The 22,412-nt window shown below is 40.0% G+C and overlaps 1 protein-coding gene across 7 annotated transcripts in view; it reads right to left on the reverse strand.

The window, feature by feature from the left end:
- Window positions 1-22,412, reverse strand: part of AKT3 (AKT serine/threonine kinase 3) — a 306,055-nt gene that overhangs the window by 159,505 nt on the left and 124,138 nt on the right. For all 7 annotated transcript variants that reach the window (XM_008694783.2, XM_040636074.1, XM_040636075.1 and 4 more), the window contains one exon: window positions 14,924-15,049. In XM_008694783.2, coding sequence (XP_008693005.1) covers window positions 14,924-15,049 — 126 coding nt within the window. The remainder of the gene's footprint in view (window positions 1-14,923; window positions 15,050-22,412) is intronic.

The raw sequence follows: 22,412 nt of genomic DNA on the forward strand, positions 1-22,412 counted from the left end.
CTATCTATCTATCTATCTATCTATCTATCTATCTATCTAATCTTCACTGTCCCTTAAACATTCCCTGATTCTCCTTTTTCTTTAGGGTACAACACAATGATTCAACAGCTCCATCTGTTATGCTGGGCTCCCCACAAGTGTAGCTGCCGTCCATCACCACACAACACTATTACAATACCATGACATATTCCCTGTGCTATACCTTTTAGTCTGTGACTTACTCACTCTAAAGCCTATACCTCCCACTCCTCTTCTCCCATTTTGTCCATGCCCCCCAACCCTCCTCTCTGGCAACCATCAGTTTGAGCTCTGTATTTACGGGTCTGCTTCTGCTTTTGTTTGAGTTCTAAAAATCTCCCTGAGTATTAACTTCAGGATTTAATTCACACTGCTTCCCTCACCTGAAACACTTTCCTTCCCTTCTACCTCAACTCTGGTCCCTGAAAATCTCAAATGACCCCAGTCCTTACTCTCTACTCCTGAAGATGTAGTGCACTTAACACGCATACTCCACACGCTGGAACCTGATCACGCACCATTACGCAGACTGTTTCATGGGCATCTCCTTAACTGTACTGTAAGCTTTGGGGGACAGGGTACTTCTAATTGTTGTTTCATTCATCACAGCCAGAATTCAAACAAGCTTCAGAAAACACTTCTGATGCAACAGACCTTATGACAACTAATCCTCTTTTTCTTGTAAAAGAATCTCAATATTTTCAAGTTCATATGCCTTTAGAAATACAATTTACTTTATGATTCCTCCCCTCTCACCCAATCTTACTTATTTCTTCAAAATCTAATTGTACAGTTCAGTTTACATATGTGTATAAACAAATCCTGATAACTTCAATTTGAAAAAAAAGGACTTAAAGCCTAATCAAATCCTTAATTGTACAATTACAACTCTAACACTTAAGAGATAGCTTTCTTTCCCTAGTAGGAAGGATTAGATTTAGATTATAGAACGGTTAAAAAGGATTTTTTCCTTGGAGAAAAAAGGCAGGCCTATCTATTCAGAGTAAAGCACAGAACTGCCCAAAAAACCAATGAATTTCGGAAGATTATAAACCAACAATCCTATTAATTTCACTAAAAACATAGGCCAGTGGTGGGTATTAAGGAGGGCACGTATTGCATGGAGCACTGGGTATTATACGCAAACAATGAATCATGGAACACTACATCAAAAACTAAGGATGTACTGTATGGTGACTAACATAACATAATAAAAAAATTTTTTTTTAATTTTTAAAAAATAAATAAAAAAAACACCCACATACAAAGATAACCAAAGAGTTATTATTACATCTGACCTATCTGGAAAACCCTTAAATTCTTGTAACTTTAAGGAGAAGATAGATATCTCTCCGTTTCCATTCTGGAATTCTGACTCCAAATAAGTTATCCTGACTTTAAAAGGTTTGAATCGCTACCGGAAAGAAGCCTCTGGGTCTTTACTGTAGCACAAAAACACTTCATTTCAAACTCGGGTCTAAGCGGTGTATTGCACAGCAAATGAAAAGCCTACTTTGGACCAATCAGTTCATTCGGCTCCAAAAAAATCTCATCTTCAATCTTTCCACTTTACATCAGTAGGGAAACTTTGCTTTCCACTACATATTTATCCAAAACATATTCTTTTTAAAGAATTAAGTCCTAAGTCATTATTTTGGCCTATTATCAGCTGCTTCACCACAACACTAAGATTTTACATGCACTATTTTCTCACTTAATCTTCCCAATAACGTTTCAGAGTATTTTTGTCGTTTCCATTCCACAATAAGAAAATGGAGTCCGTCTCGTTTTTAAGTCGCTTGTTCAAAACCATCAAGTCATTAAGATAGTAAAATGGAGTCTCTAATCCAGATTCTCTAGCCCTAAATCCGTGGCTCTCCCGAGTATGGCACACACTGTTTTAGGACTGTTAGCTAAGTACAAGAGAGGAAGTGCAATTTTATTTTCTTATAACAAGCTCTGTACACTACACTTACTTGTTTTCTGCAATTAAATTGACAGAAACAGGTGACATACAGAGAGTACCGAAATCGTTTTCCCTCAAAGAAAAAACTGACCAAACTTCTTGGTTAGTATTTGTGCCCTCAAAATAACTGCCATCTATTGTGAGAAAATTACACTGAAAAGCACCAATCAACTTTGATCACATGATCCTAGGACAGGGACAGCTCTAGCTGGTAGATCAACTGTCAAGGAATAACACTGTTTCAGAATTTCTTTATAGAAAAATGTCTCTCTGTCAGTATTAAATTATCGGTACCAGGCTGAGAACACATTTGGAATATTTATCGGCCAAAATGCTAAAAACCGAACAGGAATTAACATGTAACACGTGCCTGGAGTCTGATATCGGAATATGTCCGAGCTTGTCAATCTAAACCAACCCTGCACATTTCCTAAAATAATCTATCTGTAAGACTCAAGAGCCATTGGTAGGAAAATAATAAAAATGTAAGTTCTTACAAGGCACTGACACTGCAAAGAATCTGTGAATTCCATCACTAATACCGTTTAACAAAATGCCCCACGTCCACAGGACGATGGTGAAGCTGAAAGGACACCAGGCGCATGACATGATGCTATAAAGACAGCATTGCATGTTAATTTTCAATTACTTTATAAGAATATCCTATAGAGATAGAAACTTCAAACTTCATCAGTGAGCTTTTGGAAGCAATAACTGTTGCTGGTTGGATGATTCAATTATCATAAACTATTCTGGCATGTTTCAAAAGCATTGCCATTTTAAAACATAAAAAATGTCTAAAAATGCAACCATAGTAATAGATTCTGAGAGCATGGGGTGGGGGGTGAGGGAGAAAGACAATAACAAATTGGTCCAAAAGGACACTGAGACTTCATAGTTGGAAGACTATTGTGCTGACAATTAGTAACAGGAAGCAGAGCACAAAACAAGTGAATGAAAAAAGCTGAACCAGCAATGAAAGACCTTATTATAGGGCAGAAACATTATTGTAATAAAGGGGCAATGTCCTCTCCTCCATGAAACTCTCACACAGCCACCCTACCCTCTTTTCTCTCTCCCTGCATTTCATTTTTCCATTAGCATCTGCTCGATTGTGTATTATTTCCAACCCAAAAGAACGCCTCCATAGCGGTCCTAAATCCAAGGCTTCCAGGTCCTTCCCCACACCCCAGCCCTGGACCTCATTTAACGCTGCTCAAATAAATAAATAAATGTGTTTAAATTAACAAAAAGGGCAGGAAAAAAAAAACAGAAAGGCAATGATTTAGCATGTAACTGCCAAGAGAGCAACAGAACACGTGTCCTTCAAGTCCAATTTGTTGAAGATGCAATGATCGTAAGAGTCACACTAAATATCCAGATGATTCTGCCTTAAAAATTAGTGTTCCTCCTATGACTTCTCTGACATAATGAGAAGAGCAAGGCTGAAATGGTTCACACACTAGTGAATCCTCTTGCCTGAGCTTCAGTTTCCTTGAGGAGAAGGAGCCAAGAGCTCTGAAACACATCTTCCCATACCAGTTGAGAGTCACAAGATCTGACCCCCAATAGTGACACAGAAACTCATCTAGAGTTATGGAAAGCCCACACCCTCTAAACTGCACACACTAGAAAACCTCATACATCATGGCCCCAAGGCAGCCTGAGATGCTTTAGTTGAACAGTGGGGTGGGAAAATCACTGGCCTCAAAGCCTGAAAGCCATGGGGTTAGTTTTCAGCTCTATCGCTTCATAGATGCATGACCACTGGCAAACCCCAAGAGCCTAGTTTCCCCCACCATCAAGAAGAGCTATGAAGCATCCTGAAAACCTGCTAGCAGGACTAACAACACATAGGTCAAGGGCAGAGCACACAGGTGCTCAACAAGTGGTGACTACCATTATTGTGACTTCTCAGTAGACTGAATGTCTCAAGGAATTACTGTGTGTTGCTGAGAGGCAGATCATGGAACATTACAAGAAAGGACTGCAGAGATCCTTCATCGTACCTCCCTCACACCACACAGGACATAACTCTGGAGTCCTGGGGTGGTTGTGGGACCAGCCAATGTTACATAATAAACTCCTGTCAAATGACTGGCCGCATGCCTGTCCCCTTGCTACAGCGTAAATAAGAATTTCTGTGACTTAAAATCCCCTCTGCAGAACACTGAGTCTGCTATTAGCCTCGTGTGTATAATACTGGGCACAGCACAGAGTTTCTGGGGGTGCTGACTAGACATTACTTGAAGAGAGCTGTCGTCTCGGAGCCCCATGTACGATTCAACGCACTCCAGCCAGGTGTGGATGGACCAGAACCCAGATCGCAGCTCTGCCCTGCATTTGCTCTGAGGCTCTGGGAAAGTTTCTTAATCTCTCTAGGTCTTGGTTTTATTATCTCATTTGTTTAGGCTTTTTTAGGTGATTTTATTTCATGTTGTTCTTGTCACGACAAAACGTGATCACATAAATAAAGCACCTCGTACAGAGCAGGCACTTAAAAAATGTCAATTCTCTTTCCTTGCTTCCTTAAGTGCCTCTTAATTTCCTATGTATGAATTATAAAATGGCACAAAGCACCAAATATGATGGGCATATAGTCAGTTTTTACTCTACAATTTTAAAAAACTAATACATATAAATATCTCCTTTATTTCTAGAAAAAAAATAAATAAAAAATTAAAAAATTAAGTTAAAAAATAAATATTAAACACATAAATCAGGTAGATATCCACATTCAACTTAACCAAAAATGGTCTACAAACGTAGTCAGGTCGTCAACGCATGGAGTCAGAATGGTGCGCACGAAGAATTATTTTTACCCTTCAGAGACAGAAGGGTGTCAGGCAGGAAAATGCTGGGATCAGTAATAAGATAAAACAGCAGTGCAGGGACCCTCAGCATCACAGGCTGGCTTGTGTTGTGAGGTGGTACGCGCTCAGTTAACTTTTTACCTCAAAGACTGAGCTACATGGACCTGTTAAGAATTAACTCCACGTAAAAGAGGGCACAAGTGTGTGGATAAGCCCACACAGCTGCTTCTCGCACGCAGGCTGCAGGCAGAGAGCCTCCCCCCAGCGCCCATCGTCCCCTCCCCTCCACGCCACCTCACCTCTCCTTTATGTAAGAAGTCAGGGTTTTGTGTTTTTTTAAGAAACAGATAAAGAGATAATGTACCCTTTGCCAAGCGAGAAGCTATCATTTAAAACCTTTCCAGCTGAAGGAAAAACGCTGCCTTCAGGATAGGATTTTAAAATGGAGTATTTCTTTGCATCAGTAAAATTCTCTGATGCTCTAGTAGGAAAGACGACGAACAGCAATGTTCCTGCAAGAGCCGCACCCGCAAGGCCAGGTAAGCTAACAGGGGGCCTAGCGCCTGACTCCGACCCTGAGAAAACACAGTGTCTGCTACGATCACGGCATTCTGCTGCAGATTTCGAGTGCCATATTTATTCCTATCATTTATCCTTCTTCCTCCTTTGATATTTTTCACTCTATACAGGGATAAAAAAATAACATACCATCTGGAGCTTTCATTCATATCTGAGGATTTCATACTCATTTAAATCAACAATAAGAGATTCAGCCGAAGTTTCTCAGAAATAACATTTCAAATTAATGCTATTCCTGTTACCTGAAATGTACTTCATCTTGCGAAATCTTACTATTTCTCTAAACAATCTCAATTTCGAAGAAGGTCTTCTTGATGAATCGCCCTTTCCCAAGCTCTTCTCGTTATATTAATTGTAAAACTTACTTCAGGACTGAACCAGAAGATATCTCAAAATACCAATTCTAAGGGTTTGGGGCAGACTTTTGCTACTGGGTGATCAATGCTCTGAACCCAGACGGGTGGGTTTTGAAACGAACACAGGCTCCGAGCTTAGCACTCCGTGAGACAAACGGGCTAAAATCCTGGCCCTGCCATTTGCCAGATAAACGACCTCAACCAAGTCACATAACCTCCCTCAGCCTCTTAAGTAGAGAACGTGATACCTCAGAGCGCTGAGAGGATTAAATGAGAGGGCCTGGCCCATAGCAGCGCTCAAAGAAAGGTTGATTTCCTTCCTTATTTTGTTCTTTTTTCCCTCAGTATCTGATAGTTTGTTGAGAACACAACAGACCCTCAATAAAAACTTTCTAAATATCCATCAGAACTTAGGTTTCCTAAAAATACATTTAAATATTCACTGTGATAACTCCCATGTTTCCAAGTTCTGTTACTTTAAATCGTATGCACACAAGGTAGGAAATTTCAAAAACAGAATACAGTGTGTAAGGCTGTTGGGGTGTCAGGGAAAGAGAGTCAAGAAAGGAGTCCGAGGCAAAGTGTTTTAGAATAGTTCAGTGAAAATAATTACATGTAGGGTGTTCTTTTATGTAAGTATCTTTGGATCAATGGTAGTTAACTGTTGACCTTAGGACAAGTTGAGAGAGAGAGGGAGGGAGGGGAAGGGAAAGGGGAGAAGGGAGGAGAGGAGGAGGAAGCTGAAGAGGAGGAGGAGGGAGGGAGGAAGGCTGGCTCTGCCAGGGTCCCCGTTTTCTCCTCACATCATTTAACATGAGCTACTGAAGCCGATCACTCCTTGCCTGCCTTCCCCTTAGAACAAGCCCCACGGCATCCTCCATCTTACAAAAAAGTCATCATCTAATGGAAGACCCAAATTAATTTAAAAGTGTCCCCCAATGGATGATAACCAAGGGATCCTCTTAGGAAAGTCAGAAAGATTTGGAAGATTTTATTACTTTTATTAAAAAGCAAAAACAACTTCTGACTAAAATTAGGCATAACAACAGTCACAGGGACCATCCCCCTGTGGAAGCTCTGACTTCCCAAGGCTTGAAGGTTTGAAGAATCTGGTCTGCACCCAGCTCCTTGGAGGCCAGACCAACGGAGCTGCCCCCACAGCGGCAGTGATCCTTCCTTCCTTGGCCAGAGGCAGCCATGGGCATGGTCTGGGGGTCTAGCTCATGTGAGGTAGTCACAAGAGCCAGGCATTACAGATCAAAGTCCTTGGCATTAAATGAAACTGGGATTTCTCCCCCCGGCCAAGCATGAGCAACTGTCCTCAACTGCAAGAGAGTGCTGCAAATAGTTTCTACCTCAATGTTCTAATGATCTTTAAAGAAAACCCAACCAAGCAGTTTCCTTCCCATTCCAATGTAATTTAGCTGGACAGGGAAGAATGGCTGCCATTTAACTCAGTGGAGCAAAATTACTGAGTATCTCCCATCCTATATGAATAGTTTTATTTGCATAGCGCTTCACAGTTTACAAAGTGTGCTCACATACAGCACCTTATTTATTGTTTTTAACAGCATCTCATTTAATCCTCATCATAATCCTGAGAAGTAGGCATTATTAACCTTCATGCTTAAAGATGACAACAATGAAGATCAGAGAAGTTCTATGATTTGCCCAGGGTCACACACTAGTAAAGGAGCAGAACCAAGACCCAAACTCAGGTCTTTGGACTCCACGTCAGATGACCTTCCGGCATACAGATCTCCTAACAAATGTAGGAAATGTCTTAAAGGAGTATACACCGTCACTGTGCTCTAGAAATTTATCACTCTCCTGGGTTGTACTTAAGCCCCCCGCCCCTGCCACTAATTTATATTCCGACAAAAGAGAGTCCGAATGTAAAGAGCCAACTATAAGATTAGCTTCACGTCAGTCAGGAAAGGGGGTGAGGGAGCTCAGGAAAGCTGGTAGGGAAGCCATGCGCCCTCACAGATGTCTGACCAGATCACCGACAATGTTCTAGTGAAGGAGGTACTATAACAGTGAGATTATCTAATAGGAAACTCACATGAAACACACGCAAATTTATGTTTGTAAAGGGCATGGAACTGACGAAATCTTTGGAGATGCAGAGGATAACTCCCACATGTAGGAGCTGGATTTGAAACTCTGGACTCCAAAGCCAGATCCATGAAAACAGGATTCTACTTTTTCTTTTTGCGGTATAATACAAAAAAAAAAAGGGAGGGATGGAGAGAAATTCTGTGGAAATTTTTTTTCTTGTGGTATTAGGGTGTGATTTGGATGACAGGAAGAAAATATGTGACTAATTATGGCATTATTATTCTTTGTAATTACCTAAAAACGATCTCCCTTTAAAGTGATTTTTAAAAAGGTTTGCTCCATTCCCCCATTCTAAACTTGGTTTTTATGGGTTAAAATTTGCAAAAAAAATGAACATAGTACCACCTACAAAACTTACAGGAGGAAAATCTGACTGCAGTTACACTAAGTCACTATGTGATCAATTTTTAAGTAAGGCATCGATTCCACCATACAGTGAGGTGCTGCTATTACCAGACGTAACTTTCCGTCTGCCTAAGAGTCTGATCATATTTGGGGTGGGGGGAGGAGGGAAGCACCAAATCTCTGAACGGTCAAGTACATAAAATCATTTAAAAATCACTGAAAACAAAAACGAGGTTAAGAACTTTATATGTAACTCAACCTAACAGAATGTAGCAATGTCTGTCGAAAAGAAAATGTATGCAACATTACAGAGTAATAGAAGAAAAAAGGAGTACCGAAAATATATAGAGTATAAACACAGTTACGATTTGGGCAAATGTTTAATTGTTGGTACATAATACATTAAAAAACAGGAGCACCTGGGTGGCTCAGTCAGTTAAGTATCCATCTGTTGATTTCAGCTCAGATCATGACCTCAGGGTCATGGGACTGAACCCCGATTAGGACTCCATGCTCAGCAGAGTCTGCTTGGGATTCTTTCTCTATCCCTCCGCCCACACGTGCTCTCTCTCCCTCTAAATAGAATCTTTAAAATAAAAAAAAACACACATTAAAAAAAATTCATCTTTCTTTTGTGGAAAAGGGAGAAATTTGGGATTTTTCTGAGTGAGGAAATGATACCTGCAGAAGAACTTTTCTTTGGAAGATGAATCTATCCTATACATTGCTTTCAAATTCCAGAGAGGAGAAAATGTAAAGGCAAGACATCAATTAGGAGACTATCAAAATAGTCCAGTTCTATCAAAGACTATCAAAACAGTTCCAGGCAGGAACTGATGAAGACCTGAACCAGGATGGTAGTCGTGAGTTTGCACCGTAATACCTTCCAACCGACAGACTCATGGAGGGAAAAGCATGGTTTGCCTGCAGATACACCCCTTCTATTATAACCAGGTAGGTTCCTTTTTTTTTTTTTTTAATCAAATACTAATTTGGACACCTAATGCTTAAAAGCCTCCTATGGTTTCCAACTGGTTTCTATTAATAATAAAACATCAGACCGGTATTCAAAACCTTTTATGATCTGATTACAATGTATCTAATCTTGTTTTTTCCCCAACATAAATTCTCTATCTACCTAGGATATTGCCTATTCTATTCACAAAATTAGCTGCTCATTAATTCCAGACTTCATACACTTGCCTATGTTGTTAACCTCACTGTGAATGTCCTCCTTCTTCCAAAATCTTAAATACCACCCATCCTTCAGAGCTCCTGTTAAAATTCTCCCCTAGTCACCCTAGCTTACCTTTACCTATTCTCTCAACTTCTGCAGCCATTTATTTTCTATAAAATTCATTCTGGCAACTGATCTCATCTCTTCTCCCATTGCTATGTGTTCTTTGTGTATGTCTTCCAGAGTCGATGACAAATTCCTACATTCAGACACTGTATCTTATACTCCTTTTAGTGTCTAGTATGGTTCTAATGATCGATAAACCCTTTAAAAGTGAGCTATTCTGATCTCTTGTAATCCTTCTATATTTATATAGTATAGAGTTATTCTAGATTTATAGGGTTGTTATTCTAAGTTGTTATACTTTCTGTAAGACTAAAAATCAAGCCACAAGCAATTTCTCTATCCCCATGAGCAGCTACAGTGGAAGCATTAGTAGAAACCAAGTGAGGGGCGCCTGGGTGGCTGAGTCGTTAAGCGTCTGCCTTCGGCTCAGGGCGTGATCCCGGCGTTCTGGGATCAAGCCCCACATCAGGCTTCTGTGCTGGGAGCCTGCTTCTTCCTCTCCCACTCCCCCTGCTTGTGTTCCCTCTCTCGCTGGCTGTCTCTCTCTCTGACAAATAAATAAATAAAATCTTAAAAAAAAAAAAAAAAAGAAACCAAGTGATTTTTCTCCATATTTAAAATCTCTGTGTCTAATATTTATTCAGAGGTAAAGGGTTTTGTTGTTTTTTTTTTGTTTGTTTTTTGTTTTTTTGTAGGCTTAAGCCCCCAAATTTCCTTACTTTCCTACAAAGAGAAGAAAAAAATAGGTTGGTACGTAAACATTTCATTTCACTTTTAAGATTTGCCTAAGAAATGCAGACCAACCTATTTTTTGAAAAAAGGAAAGGTTTTGGAGAGGAAAGAGATACCGTCAGAGTGGGCCAAAATTTGCAACACGGAATAAGGTAGAATTCTAGGAGGCGCTGCTAGGGACCCAGGCCGGCACCTCTCCCATGCCCCCACTGAGAGTAAAAGAAGTAGTTCAAAAGTAGGATGAGCCCCGAGATATATGGACAGATGTTCGAATTCTCCACTGAGGAACTGTTTTACTTTGGAGTTGGGCTGGTCACTGTTAACATGTCGGAGACCATGACTCCTGGGTTGACCAGCTATTGCGCTCGAAGCACGTGTGAGCGCAGCTTTGCGTCAGTGCTGGTGTAGACGTACCCTGTATTACCTTTCGGTCACAATGAGATATTTCCTGTGCAAAGATCATCTCAGTCTGTAATGAGCAACTGACCAATCATAATTCTGATTAGAAACGCACTGTGCTTGAAAACAATCACTACTTTACTTACATGTCCACAGCGCTGTCTTTAGAAGGTACCCTCACCTACAGTTCATATTTGATCCACCCAAAGAAAGATGAAGATCAAATATTTGTATCCACATTTTAGGGGGCTTGGAGAGTTTACATTCTGCATGCCAAAAGATACCTAGCAGTTTAAAGTAATGGAACTCTGACCCCAAATCAGATCTTTAATCTAGGGAAAACAGCACCAAATGGGGGCGGGAGAGGGAAATAAAATGTGAACGACAGGAGAGAAATCTGAATTCTAACCCTGATACTTGGCTAACACTACCTAGTAAAGCAACCTTAAACAGATCACTAAATTTCTAAAGGCCTCCTTTTTCTCATCTAAAACAGGAAAAATCTGGACTAGATGTTTGCAGACATTCATTCAAAACTGGTTATTAAGCCCTAATATGTAGGCACTAGGAGATTTAAGATAAATAACAGTAGGCTCTTTACCCTAAAATAACTCGCAGATTGGTAGAGGAGACATAACACATGAACAAATAACCCCCAAAAATGTGATAACAACAAAAGAGAACAGCTTTGTGAAGGGCAGGGAGAACTGATTTAGCAAGGACTGAGCCTGGGAACTGAAATCTGAATTAAATCTTAAAGGATGAAAAGAAAAACCATCCAGACAAATAGAGGACAGAAGACCAGTCCAGTGAGAGGGAACCACAGAAACAAAGTCTCAGAGCGGGACAGCCGAGGAGTTTGCCGCAATGTGACCGGCTGGCAGAAGACACAGGAGGCCAGAGCTGAAAGCAAAGGTCAGCCTGAGGAGATGCCCGCAGGACACCTGAGGAAGCTGGACTCCCTCCAGCAGGCAGTGAGGATCCAGGGCAGGGTGCACAGCGGCACAAGTGAAGTCAGAACTTAACTGTACAAGGGCCACTATGACAGTCTCAAGAAGTAAGGGTGTATGTGGTAGAACCTAGAGGCAGGGTGTCCAGTTAAGAATCTCTAGTAGAGATGGTGAGGCCTTGCTCTAGGGTGATTATAGGAAAAGATGGACAGAAGTTCAAAAAATAAGAAGCCAAATCAGTAGAAACAAATGACCTGGGAATGGGGTGGCGATGTGGGGGAGGGCGAAAGGCATGGAGTATGTCCAGGCTTCTGCTCAAGACAGAACTGACATGCCCAATACAGGTGAGAGAATTGACAAGATTATCTTGAATTCCGCTTAGGACAGGTTGAGGCCCAGAAATACCTGGGGAGAGATTTCCAGCAGCCGACTGAATACAGGACCCTAGTGCTCAGGAGAGAGGCCTGCCCTGAAGATACGTCTTGTGGGAATATGCTGCCCGTAGGTGGGAACTGAAACCTTCCAAGTGAAAGTGACCCCCCCCCCACCAGGGAGAGGATACAAAATGAGAGGCGTCCTTGACTAGAACCCACTGATATACCACAAGCCACACAACAGGCAAAGGGAGAACAGCAGGAGAGAGAGACATCCCAGAACACAACGGGAGAGGTCATGCCGAGAGAGAAGCAGGGACCAACGGCATGAAATGCAGCCCGAGGTGTCGACCCAGGAAAAGAACAACTGAAAAATGTCTGCTCGTCTGAGCAGGTAAGTGGTCACTGGAGAACTTACGGAGATTGGTTTCAACCAAGTGACTGAGAGAGAGAGCAAGACGGCAGTGGATTAAGAAAGAGAAACAAGGAGCATACACCATCTTTTGGGGAACTTTAGATCAGAAAGGAAGGAATGTGAAATTTTAGTGAAAATTGGAAAGAACCTGCCGGTTCTCCTACTTCCCTTTTTCAGGTGGATAAAAAGGCTATTTTGGTCAAATTCCAGTAAAACCCATATATATTAAATTTGAAGTAACATTTTTAATTATCAGGAAAACAGAGGACTCACATAGCTCTCAGTGGAATATATGTATGTAACGTTTCCCAACATACCTTAGAAATACCTGGTAAAATCATCTCTTTTTTCCATATACTCAAGGGGGCTGGGGCCAGGGCCAGAGGGAAACTGTTGGCCAAGTAACCCTCCCTTACCCCAACTCTTCCTTCTCTTAATGTCTCATAAAAAACATTCTTTGTCCCCCTCAGCCTGGAATATCCTTCTCCCCTACTTTACTTAACTCCTCTTCACTCCTCCAGGGCCAGCTCAAACTGCCCCTCACAGAACCACAGCACGTAGGAGACAAAAGGGCCTTGAAGTTCGTTACATCCAGGTGTTCCCACAACGCTGAGCGCTTCAGACAATGACCCATCCATGGTCATACTCATGCCCCGTGGCAAAGCTGAACTTGGAACGACTTCTTCAACCAAAGTCCATTTCACTACTCATCATTTCTTCATGTCAGTTTAAGATCATGTTTTAAGTCAAGTTTTAAGAACCATCAGTCTTAAACCGTTTATTTGGTCTAAGACCCATGTCAGTACACTTCTAAAAACGAAGGAGCTGGTCTATAAGATCACTTGTTCGTTTGAGTCAATTATCTACAACCACTTGATTATACAAGTCAAGATTACAGATGCGACTAATATTTATTTCGTGGATAGGCTGACTGTCAGTCACTAAATCGGATCTCTCCCCGAGAGTGCAGCATTTACTCCAGCCTCTGCCAGTGGAAGTGTTGGAGCAGATGTTGGCAGACTGTGACATACAGTATGTCTTTAAAACTTGTTGGGGTGTGAAATTTCATAAGGTCAAAAAATGCTGCATTTTGATCAGCAGATACAGGAGTTCTGTACTTTAACAAATTATTTCAGACAAACCGATACCATTTGCTAGTAAAATAGAGAAACCAAGAAACTGTACTGGAGATAATGTGTGCTGTTAGTGTTTTAAAAGCCAATTTCTATCCCTTTAAAGCAAATGTTCACCCAAAAGATCTCTAGAATGAAAATGTGCTCTTAAGTCATTACGAAATATAAGATATTATTTCAACTGACAACAGGATTTTAAAAATCATTTTCTACTAAAAGAAAGCCATAAATATCTAATAAGCATTCTGGTTGGGGGGGGATGGTTTCCTTAACTAATACATACATATTAACGGTGTTCTCACTTCTTAAAAAACGAAATCCCTACATAAGAATCCATTCATAGAAACAGAGAGGTGTCTGGGTTGGTTGGCTGGTTTTTGAAGTTAGTATTCTTGTCACTCAACTGATTTCACAACCCCTTTGGTTTATTGCTTTATCTCATTCTTAAAAAATATATATTAAAAGATAATACCCATAAAGAAGGCTGGGGCTCTATTCAATTTTAAAATGACTTTTATAACATTCAAGGACTTTTGTTATCTTGCATTTTTCATTGCTCCTATTTGATGATATTCTTCATTTTATTTTTTTGTTTCAATCTTTACCTCCAGTCTGTTTCAGATGTAACTGACAGAAAGCAACATACAACCAAAATCAAAATTAAGAATGCTGACTAAAGACTTGATCTCAATGGTATAGACTTTAGCTCTTATGCAAGTTTATTTTAACCTAACGTAACTTTTTCAAATGCTTTATTTCTGAATTAACACCGAACAACCCTTTCGTTGATTAATCAGTAATACAACAAGCCTGAAGAGCCTGGTCATACCATAGCAATGATAACTTTTGCCAGAATCACCAACAGCAGCATCTTTCAGTGTATTCTGGGCAATGGTCAAGAAAATATATAATTCCTAAATAAATTTTCATTACAAACATTTTCCTTAGATAATTGTAAGGAAGAAAAATTTAACTTCAAACACAAAATCTCCCCAGAAAATTTCCGAAGTAAATCACTTGTTTCTCATCCTATGATCAATGAAAAGAGCAAAGATCATGACAGGAAACTGATTAGAAATGTACCAGGTCCTGCAACAATCTTGACAACCAAGTTCACTTAGCAATTGAGTTCAAATATCCCTGTTTACATTTAATAAAGAAAAACTGGAGGTACATATTTAGGAAACTGTATTTATCACATTTAATTTCTATATTCAACTATATTGTATTATGTAAGACCATATATCATCAATAATCCCTATGGTAAGGAATTGAAATTGTATCAAAACTGGAAATTTCCCTGCACTAAATACAAACCTCAACTTTTTCATAGGCTTCTCCTATATCGTAAGATCTCTGACACATGAGGTCATACAAATAAATAAATACAAGGTGAATCAACAATTATAATGAACTTACTTGCCACTGAAAAGTTGTTGAGGGGATAAGGTAAATCCACATCTTGAGGTTTCTCTTTATATCCTATGAATGAGCCATCTGTCTTCAAAAGGAAATATCTTGGCCTCCAGTTTTTTATATATTCTCCTACATGAGGAAAGCATGCATGTTAATGCTGGGGAAAAAAATGAACAGCAGCTTTTATGTGAAAAATAAATTATGGTACAATATATGTCCCACAACACTGGCCTCCAAAAATTTAGTTAGGCAATTTTCTTTTAACTTAGCTTACAAAAGAAAATACATAAGCCTGCAATTAAGATTCAATAAAAACTCAAACATGTTTTGTTTTTAATGATTTCACACTTTGATAATTCATTTGCACCATTATTTCTTCAGAGAATCATTCATCTGAGTACACATTTTGTTCAGTTTTTTCATTTTATCAGATGGTTGTTAGAGCATATTTCAACCGTTTTAAAAAGCCTTGGTAAATCATGCACACACAGTATCAAGGAATTTCGATGAAAGACACTTATCATAAGGAGGAACATGAAATAGATGTTTATCTTCCATGTACTACTGACTAATTGCGTCATTTTTTAAGAAGAAAGGGGGAAAAGTCTGTTTTCATTGTTAAATCTTGATCATAACTTGTTTAAACAACATTTTATTGTTCTGAATAGGGAAATTATCTTCTGTACAATGCTGTAAATAAGTCAAGGAAATGAAAGAACATGGGCTAACAGAGCTTAAAAACCACACACACACTCACACAAACAGTAATAACCGTAAGAACAGATGGTACAAGGCCAAGCACATAATAGTCAATAAACGCATATGGATCAAATTTTAATATAAACTATCACCTAGCTACCAAAATATACCCTTTTAGCAACCAGGTCACAGGCTGCTTACGTAAGGGACTCGTCTGAAGTTTAAGAAACAGAGGTGCTCCATGACTTCACAAGAGATGGAAGGCTATCTGGTCTCAAAACTGTCACTTCTCTACAGGATATTTCTACCTGGTTCTTCGCCCTCAAATGCTGAATAACAGTCCTGCAAGAAACTGAACCCAGTTCCACTTGCCCTACAAGTCGGCTTCTTCCCTGGATCCCAGTTACCCAACTCAAGCTAACGTGGGGCTGGTGCCCTCTCCGTCGGCTAGGCCAGCGCTGCCTTCGCAAGGGGACCTTCACGCCTTGCCTTTCTGCCGTTGTGCTGTGCCTGTCTCCCTGTCCCGCCCTCAGCCCTTCCACCCTCCTGCATCTATCCCCTCCAGATTAATCCCCGGCCTGTGTGTACCACTTCGATCTACATTGCTTTTCTGCTCAAAAATATTCTGACTCCTTCCTGTTTAGTACAAATCTCTCAGCATAAAACATAAACAACTCCATAATCTCACCCCAACATAGATTTCAGATGTGGGGTGTTCCTCTGGGACAGCAATTCTCAAGCTCCTTACCTCACATCTCTTTACACCCTTAACCATCACTGACAACTCCAACAATCTATTTAGGTAGATTATGTTTACTGTATTAGGAACTGAAAAGAAAATTTAAATGCCTTTATAACTTCCTTTAAATATAACAATAAACTCATTAGGTGTAACATAACTAACATATTTTTATGAAAATAATTACATTTTCTTAAAAAAAAATCAGCAAGAGAGCAGAACTTCTTTCCATTTAAAAAAACTCTCTTTGATGTCTGTCTTCACAGAAGATGGCCAGGTTCTCCTACCTGCCTCTGTATTCAATCTCCTGCGGGAGGTTGTTTTGGTTTAAAACACAGGAAAGAGACCTGGCTCCACAGGTATGCAGCCGGAAAGGACAGGAGTATTCTGATAGTTGAGGCTCTCTTTCTTTGAAGTTTCCTGAAAGGTTAACTGCAGTGTGGAATTGGAAGCCATGCCAAGGAACCTGCTGTCATATGAAAACCCACTGGTCTCTGTTACACATCAAATGAATCTTTTACCCACGATGCATGATTTTGCAACTTCATACATGGGTCCTTTAGAAAACACAGCTCCCCTGAGTTATGCTAATCTTCCAAGTCTTGACACGTTTGGTTAGGCAAGTATCATCAGAAAAGTAAGCACTGGAAAGCCATCAAGCTCACAATGGTGATTATATTCTAATTTTTGCTTCAAAACTTGATTTTCCCCATTGGTCCTAATTCCTGTCAGTTTTTTTCCCTTGCAGTGACGTCCTCCAAGTGCCCACCCTGGTGCTTACCACTTGGTAGATGCTGAGTAATAATCTACCACGTGAGCGGAAGTGAAAGAGATGCATACCAGTATCACCCCAGCACGTGAAAGGCACTTAATTAAAGGGAAAGAAAAAGAAAACCTGACGTCCCTCCTCACTTTGCTTTATTGAGAATACATGGCCCTAATGTTAATAAACACATGCCAAATTTATAAAACCAGAATGTTAAATTCACACTTCCCGTTACAAAGATGAAGCAAGTTCCTTTCTTGTTCATTTTTTTTTTTTAAAGATTTTATTTATTTATTCGACAGAGATAGAGACAGCCAGCGAGAGAGGGAACACAAGCAGGGGGAGTGGGAGAGGAAGAAGCAGGCTCATAGCGGAGGAGCCTGATGTGGGGCTCGATCCCATAACGCCGGGATCACGCCCTGAGCCGAAGGCAGACGCTTAACCGCTGTGCCACCCAGGCGCCCCTCCTTTCTTGTTCATACTTATTTCACTTTTCCATTTTTACTTTAGGACTCCTACATAAAATTTAAAGTCATTAGCTATAAACCTCTAATTAGTAATAGCATATTTAGATTTCAAATGCTCTTGCAAAACAGTAACAGATTCATATTGGTATAAGATGCTCTAAGTGTATCAAACTAAAAAATAAGCAATAGTTAAGTATACAAAAGATAAAACAAAACAAATTTCTCTCAAAAATTTAAAAGAAAAATGGGATAGCACTATTTCTCTTTTTATGAAAGTGCTGAAAACACATAATCAAGAAATATAAAATTAAAAGAAATGAACATCAAATTTTCATTTCTAAGACTAATTTCCTGTCAGCCACTAGTGCTGTCATGCTCAGTTGAAAGACACAAAACACTAACACATAAATCTTCTATCTTTTTTGTTAAACAAATCTTAGGAAATTTAGCATATTTCATGTGGTCTACAGCAAGACTTGTGGTTGCCAAAAAGTTCTTTTAAAAATAAATCCATTATGTATCCCTGACCTATAATACATTACACCAAGACAGTGCAGGAGTCATTCAGAGTCAGGAATAAAACTGAAAAGTCAAAATTTACAAGGTTGATAAAATAAAAATTATTGTTTCTCACAAATTTTGATCAATAATTTTGAGTTGGTTCAGTTAAATCAGTCAACAATTGTACTGTCACAAAGAGCTAACAGTGGATCTCCAACTTCAAGACTTTTGATTTTTGATTGTTATTTATAATATGAATGGACTTCCTAAGAAGACGTTTAGAGTACATTTACTTATTTATTTGTTCTGGGTCCTAGAGACACAGCAGTGGACAAAAAAATAAAAAAGACAAGGACTCCAACTCTGGGACTTTCTCTTCCAATACTACACCAGGTTTCAGGCACCCCCTAAAATTCAGAGAAGGCTTCTAAATACTTCCTGAAAGCAGATCCTCTTTTATAGGTGCCCAGGAACATTCTCAAGTCAAGTTCATATACTAGCATGATGTGCTGGCCTAACTGAATATTTATTTTCTAGTTCCAAAAGTGGAACTGAGAAGGGCTTCTTTTTTTGCCAAAGAACTGGGCCTCACCGAGGACACAAATTCACAAGGTAGGGAATAAAGTAGAAAAGCAAGCTTTACTGCCACCTACTAGGTTCAGAACAAAAGAAGAAGATTCCTAGCTCAAAAGAGTATACAAAGTCACGGCTTTCCACGATACCATGGCTGGCCACCGGGCACACTGACGGCAAAGCAGAATTGTTCCTGCCGCCTTGGGGACCCTGTCCAGCTGGTCATGAAAAAGGACCTGAACACTCTCCTCACGGACTCGGTAACTGAGGCAGTGAGAGTCTGGATAAGGAACATGTTCTCAGGCCATTCTAAAAATATGGCCAAAAAATCCTTGCTTTTATGGGGCTAAGTGCCCAGAACAAAGGTGTCCTCTCTGCCACCAATCCTTTTAAGATAGACTGCTAGACGTCAACCACATCTTGTATTTTAAACATAGCCTTTACACCTAAATTTACACATGCTGCATTAAAACCAAGCTGTACCATACTTTGATATTTATAGCCCCTAGGTTTCAACTAATTTAAGGGACAGCTTGGTTGTAACGGGGCAAAAGTCTTATTTAAAAAAGCAGCAGCATTTATGGGGTACCAAAGCAACATTTCTATGCGCAGTTATGACAAACCTTCAGCGAGCGCTACAGCCACACCTGGATGGGGTTTCAGCACAATCTCTTCCCAACTTTCTGTCTACCTTCATGAAGGGTGCTTTCAATTCTTTCTCACACTCCTTGGCTGGAGGCTTTGCATACTTTGAAGTACATGTGTTTTGATATTGGAAACAGCATATTTCCCAACAAGAATCTTGACATTTTGGCTTCTGTAGTGAGCTGAATGGTGACCCCTCAAAAGATATGTATCCACCCTAATCCCTGGGACCTGGGAATATTACCTAAGATGGCAAAAGCAGTGATAAAGTGCAGGATTTTGAGAAGGGGGCTTATCCTGGATGATCGGGGTGAGCCCCAAATCCAATCACGTACTGCTGTCTCTTAGCACTCTAACCAAAGCCTTGTTTATAGAACCAAACCAAACCAAAACAAAAACCCTACTGATCGATTAAGTTCTTGGCATCAGTGGTATAGAGACACACAGTTAATATCTTATGAACGCAAAGGAAAAAATCCACCTTGCTCTTATCAATAGGAGAGAATCCTATTTGTCAAATGTGAGGTTGGAAGAGGCTGTTTACTACAGATCACAGTTTTACTTGGATATAACGACTTCAGATTCTGGACTTTTGCCAACTTTCTTACTTTACTTAATAATTTATTTCCTGTAGCTCTTAAAACAAATAAATAAAAAACCTCAGTGTTTTTGAGTGAATGTTGGCCACAGAGAACATTCTTGATTTCCCCAGCTGAGTACAAATAATGTTTTGGCTCTCAGGCGTAATCTTTAATAATCACCTCAGAGGGGAGATGGTATGAGTTTAAATTCATACTCACTTTGCACCTAACTATTTTGATAGAGTATTCAAGTGGATCATCGTTATCAGCGATACGCATTCAACTCAGGATTAGCCAACGAAGTTGACGGTGCTCATTTCCTACTGTTCACCTAATTTCAAATTACATTTATATTTGATAATCCTCATACTACAGATTATTTCATTAGTACTTCACTGACAATCACATTTCTAGCTCCTGCTTTGGCACTTTTTGATGACTTCAACTTTTAAAAAGTGCAAATGTATGTCTAAGGACTAAAAGCAGATGGATGACCATGTTCAAATGGTCTTACATCCCTGGAATAGCCAGGAAATCCCTGGATTTGTTCAGACATACAAGTGGAAAAAAGACCCTTAGAAATGAATTATGTTGATGAATATTTGATTCATGCATTTGTACGGCACGGTTGTGTCTAGAACCTGGTCCCAACTCTAACTTCCCAAGAAGTAGACAATTAGATGTGCGGTCAAGTACGTACAGGCTGAGAACAGTGCAGAAAGGCTCACTCATCTACTGGAGGCCTCGCCTCCACTGGCATGGGCTATGCTAAAAACACAATTAGGTGGATGAACTATGGTGTTATTAAAATAGCTATAGATAGAATCCCATTGAAAACAAGTCTGTACAGGTGTAGCACTGTTTTTCACAAATCCTACACACATGATCATTTAGAATTTAATTAGACAAAATGCTTAAGCATCATTTTTAAAATAAGCTACTTTCCTAGAATAAAATACGAAGAAAATGAATGACACTGGTTACCAACAGCTGTACTGCAAACAAACTGAAATTCTGATTTCTCTGAGATCCAGGTGACGCAGCTTTTGAAATTACTAATAGCCACTCACACGTGCTGTCACACGGGCTTCCCAAGCTCATCACCCCCCAAGGAAGAGGGCGAGGGCACGTCGGGAAGGAGGCACCACTATCCCATCATAAAGCTGAAACAGCTATAAGCTCAGCTTTCCCGAGAATATATATTCTTTGTATTTTATATCCATGTTTAATCACAATCCACATTTTTTTTAAAAGATTTTATTTATTTATTTGACAGAGAGAAAGACAGCCAGCGAGAGAGGGAGCACAAGCAGGGGGAGTGGGAGAGGAAGAAGCAGGCTCCCAGCAGAGGAGCCTGATGTGGGGCTCGATCCCAGAACGCCGGGATCACACCCTGAGCCTAAGGCAGACGCTTAACGACTGAGCCACCCAGGCGCCCCACAATCCACATTTTTAACAAATATTACTATTTGTCTCTGTCATCTCAGAGGGGAAAATGGATAATATCCACACTCGTTGTGTCTGTTCAGAACAAATAAGCTCTTTGCACCTTCATTCTTTCCGGGGGGGGGGGGAGCCAACAGTATTTACACAAACAAGCAACCGGCCATATCATCACCGTGGTGAGGCGTGTGGGTCACATTTCAGACCAAAGAAACCCTGCTTAAGACGAATGCTATGCTGTGTAATACAAGTCACAACAAATAGTTGTGGTCAGTACTGGATCAAGAACCTCTCCAGTGGGGTGTCGGTTCTTTCCCCGCTCTCCTGCCTCACCCTTCAAGTGCTCTCGGTAGGACCACGCTATGCTTGAGCAAGGACCCTGCAGCCTCCCAGCGTGGGTCTGAATCCAGGCTCTTCCACTTCTCAGCCGTAGGACTTGAAGCTCTCTACTCGCAGCCTCCTGATCTGAAACCTGAGAAGCATAACAGCACCAACCTGAAGGACAGGACAGGAAAGCTCTCACCTGAGCGCAGCACCAGTTAGATTTTGTTATTATTAAAAGGAACCATTGTCATTTATGGCAATATCATTTACAACTCATCTCCAACCTTGCATTAAACATTCCACTGATCCCTAGTACGCTCACTCGGGAATATGGTCATAAGTGAGGCAACAGGCAACCGTCAGTAATACATTTACTCTATCGCCCCCCAAAACAAAGTCTCTTTAGCTAGGGTCAGGTATATAAAACTTGAATCCTCTCTAAAGAAATGAAAAGGCTATCCCACATCAAAACTAATTAATTAATTAATTCTTATTTTTTGAGACAAGGTAAGGATATCAGAGTAAATAGTCTTCCAAAAAAAAAAGAACGAACTAAAGTCTTAGATCTCCCTAATTATTTTTATCAAATGATATACACAGGGCACCATACCATGAAAATCAAATAATTTAAAATTTCCCAAGAGCTTTTAAACCCCAAAATGTCAGCTTTCAGTCAAAATAGATTTATATGACTTTAAGAAAGCATTAATCTTAAATAAAAGTCTTCATGGGACAAACTTTACCTAAGACAAAA

The sequence above is a fragment of the Ursus maritimus genome, unplaced genomic scaffold (assembly GCF_017311325.1).
Source record: "Ursus maritimus isolate PB19 unplaced genomic scaffold, ASM1731132v1 scaffold_2, whole genome shotgun sequence".
NCBI lineage: Eukaryota > Metazoa > Chordata > Mammalia > Carnivora > Ursidae > Ursus > Ursus maritimus.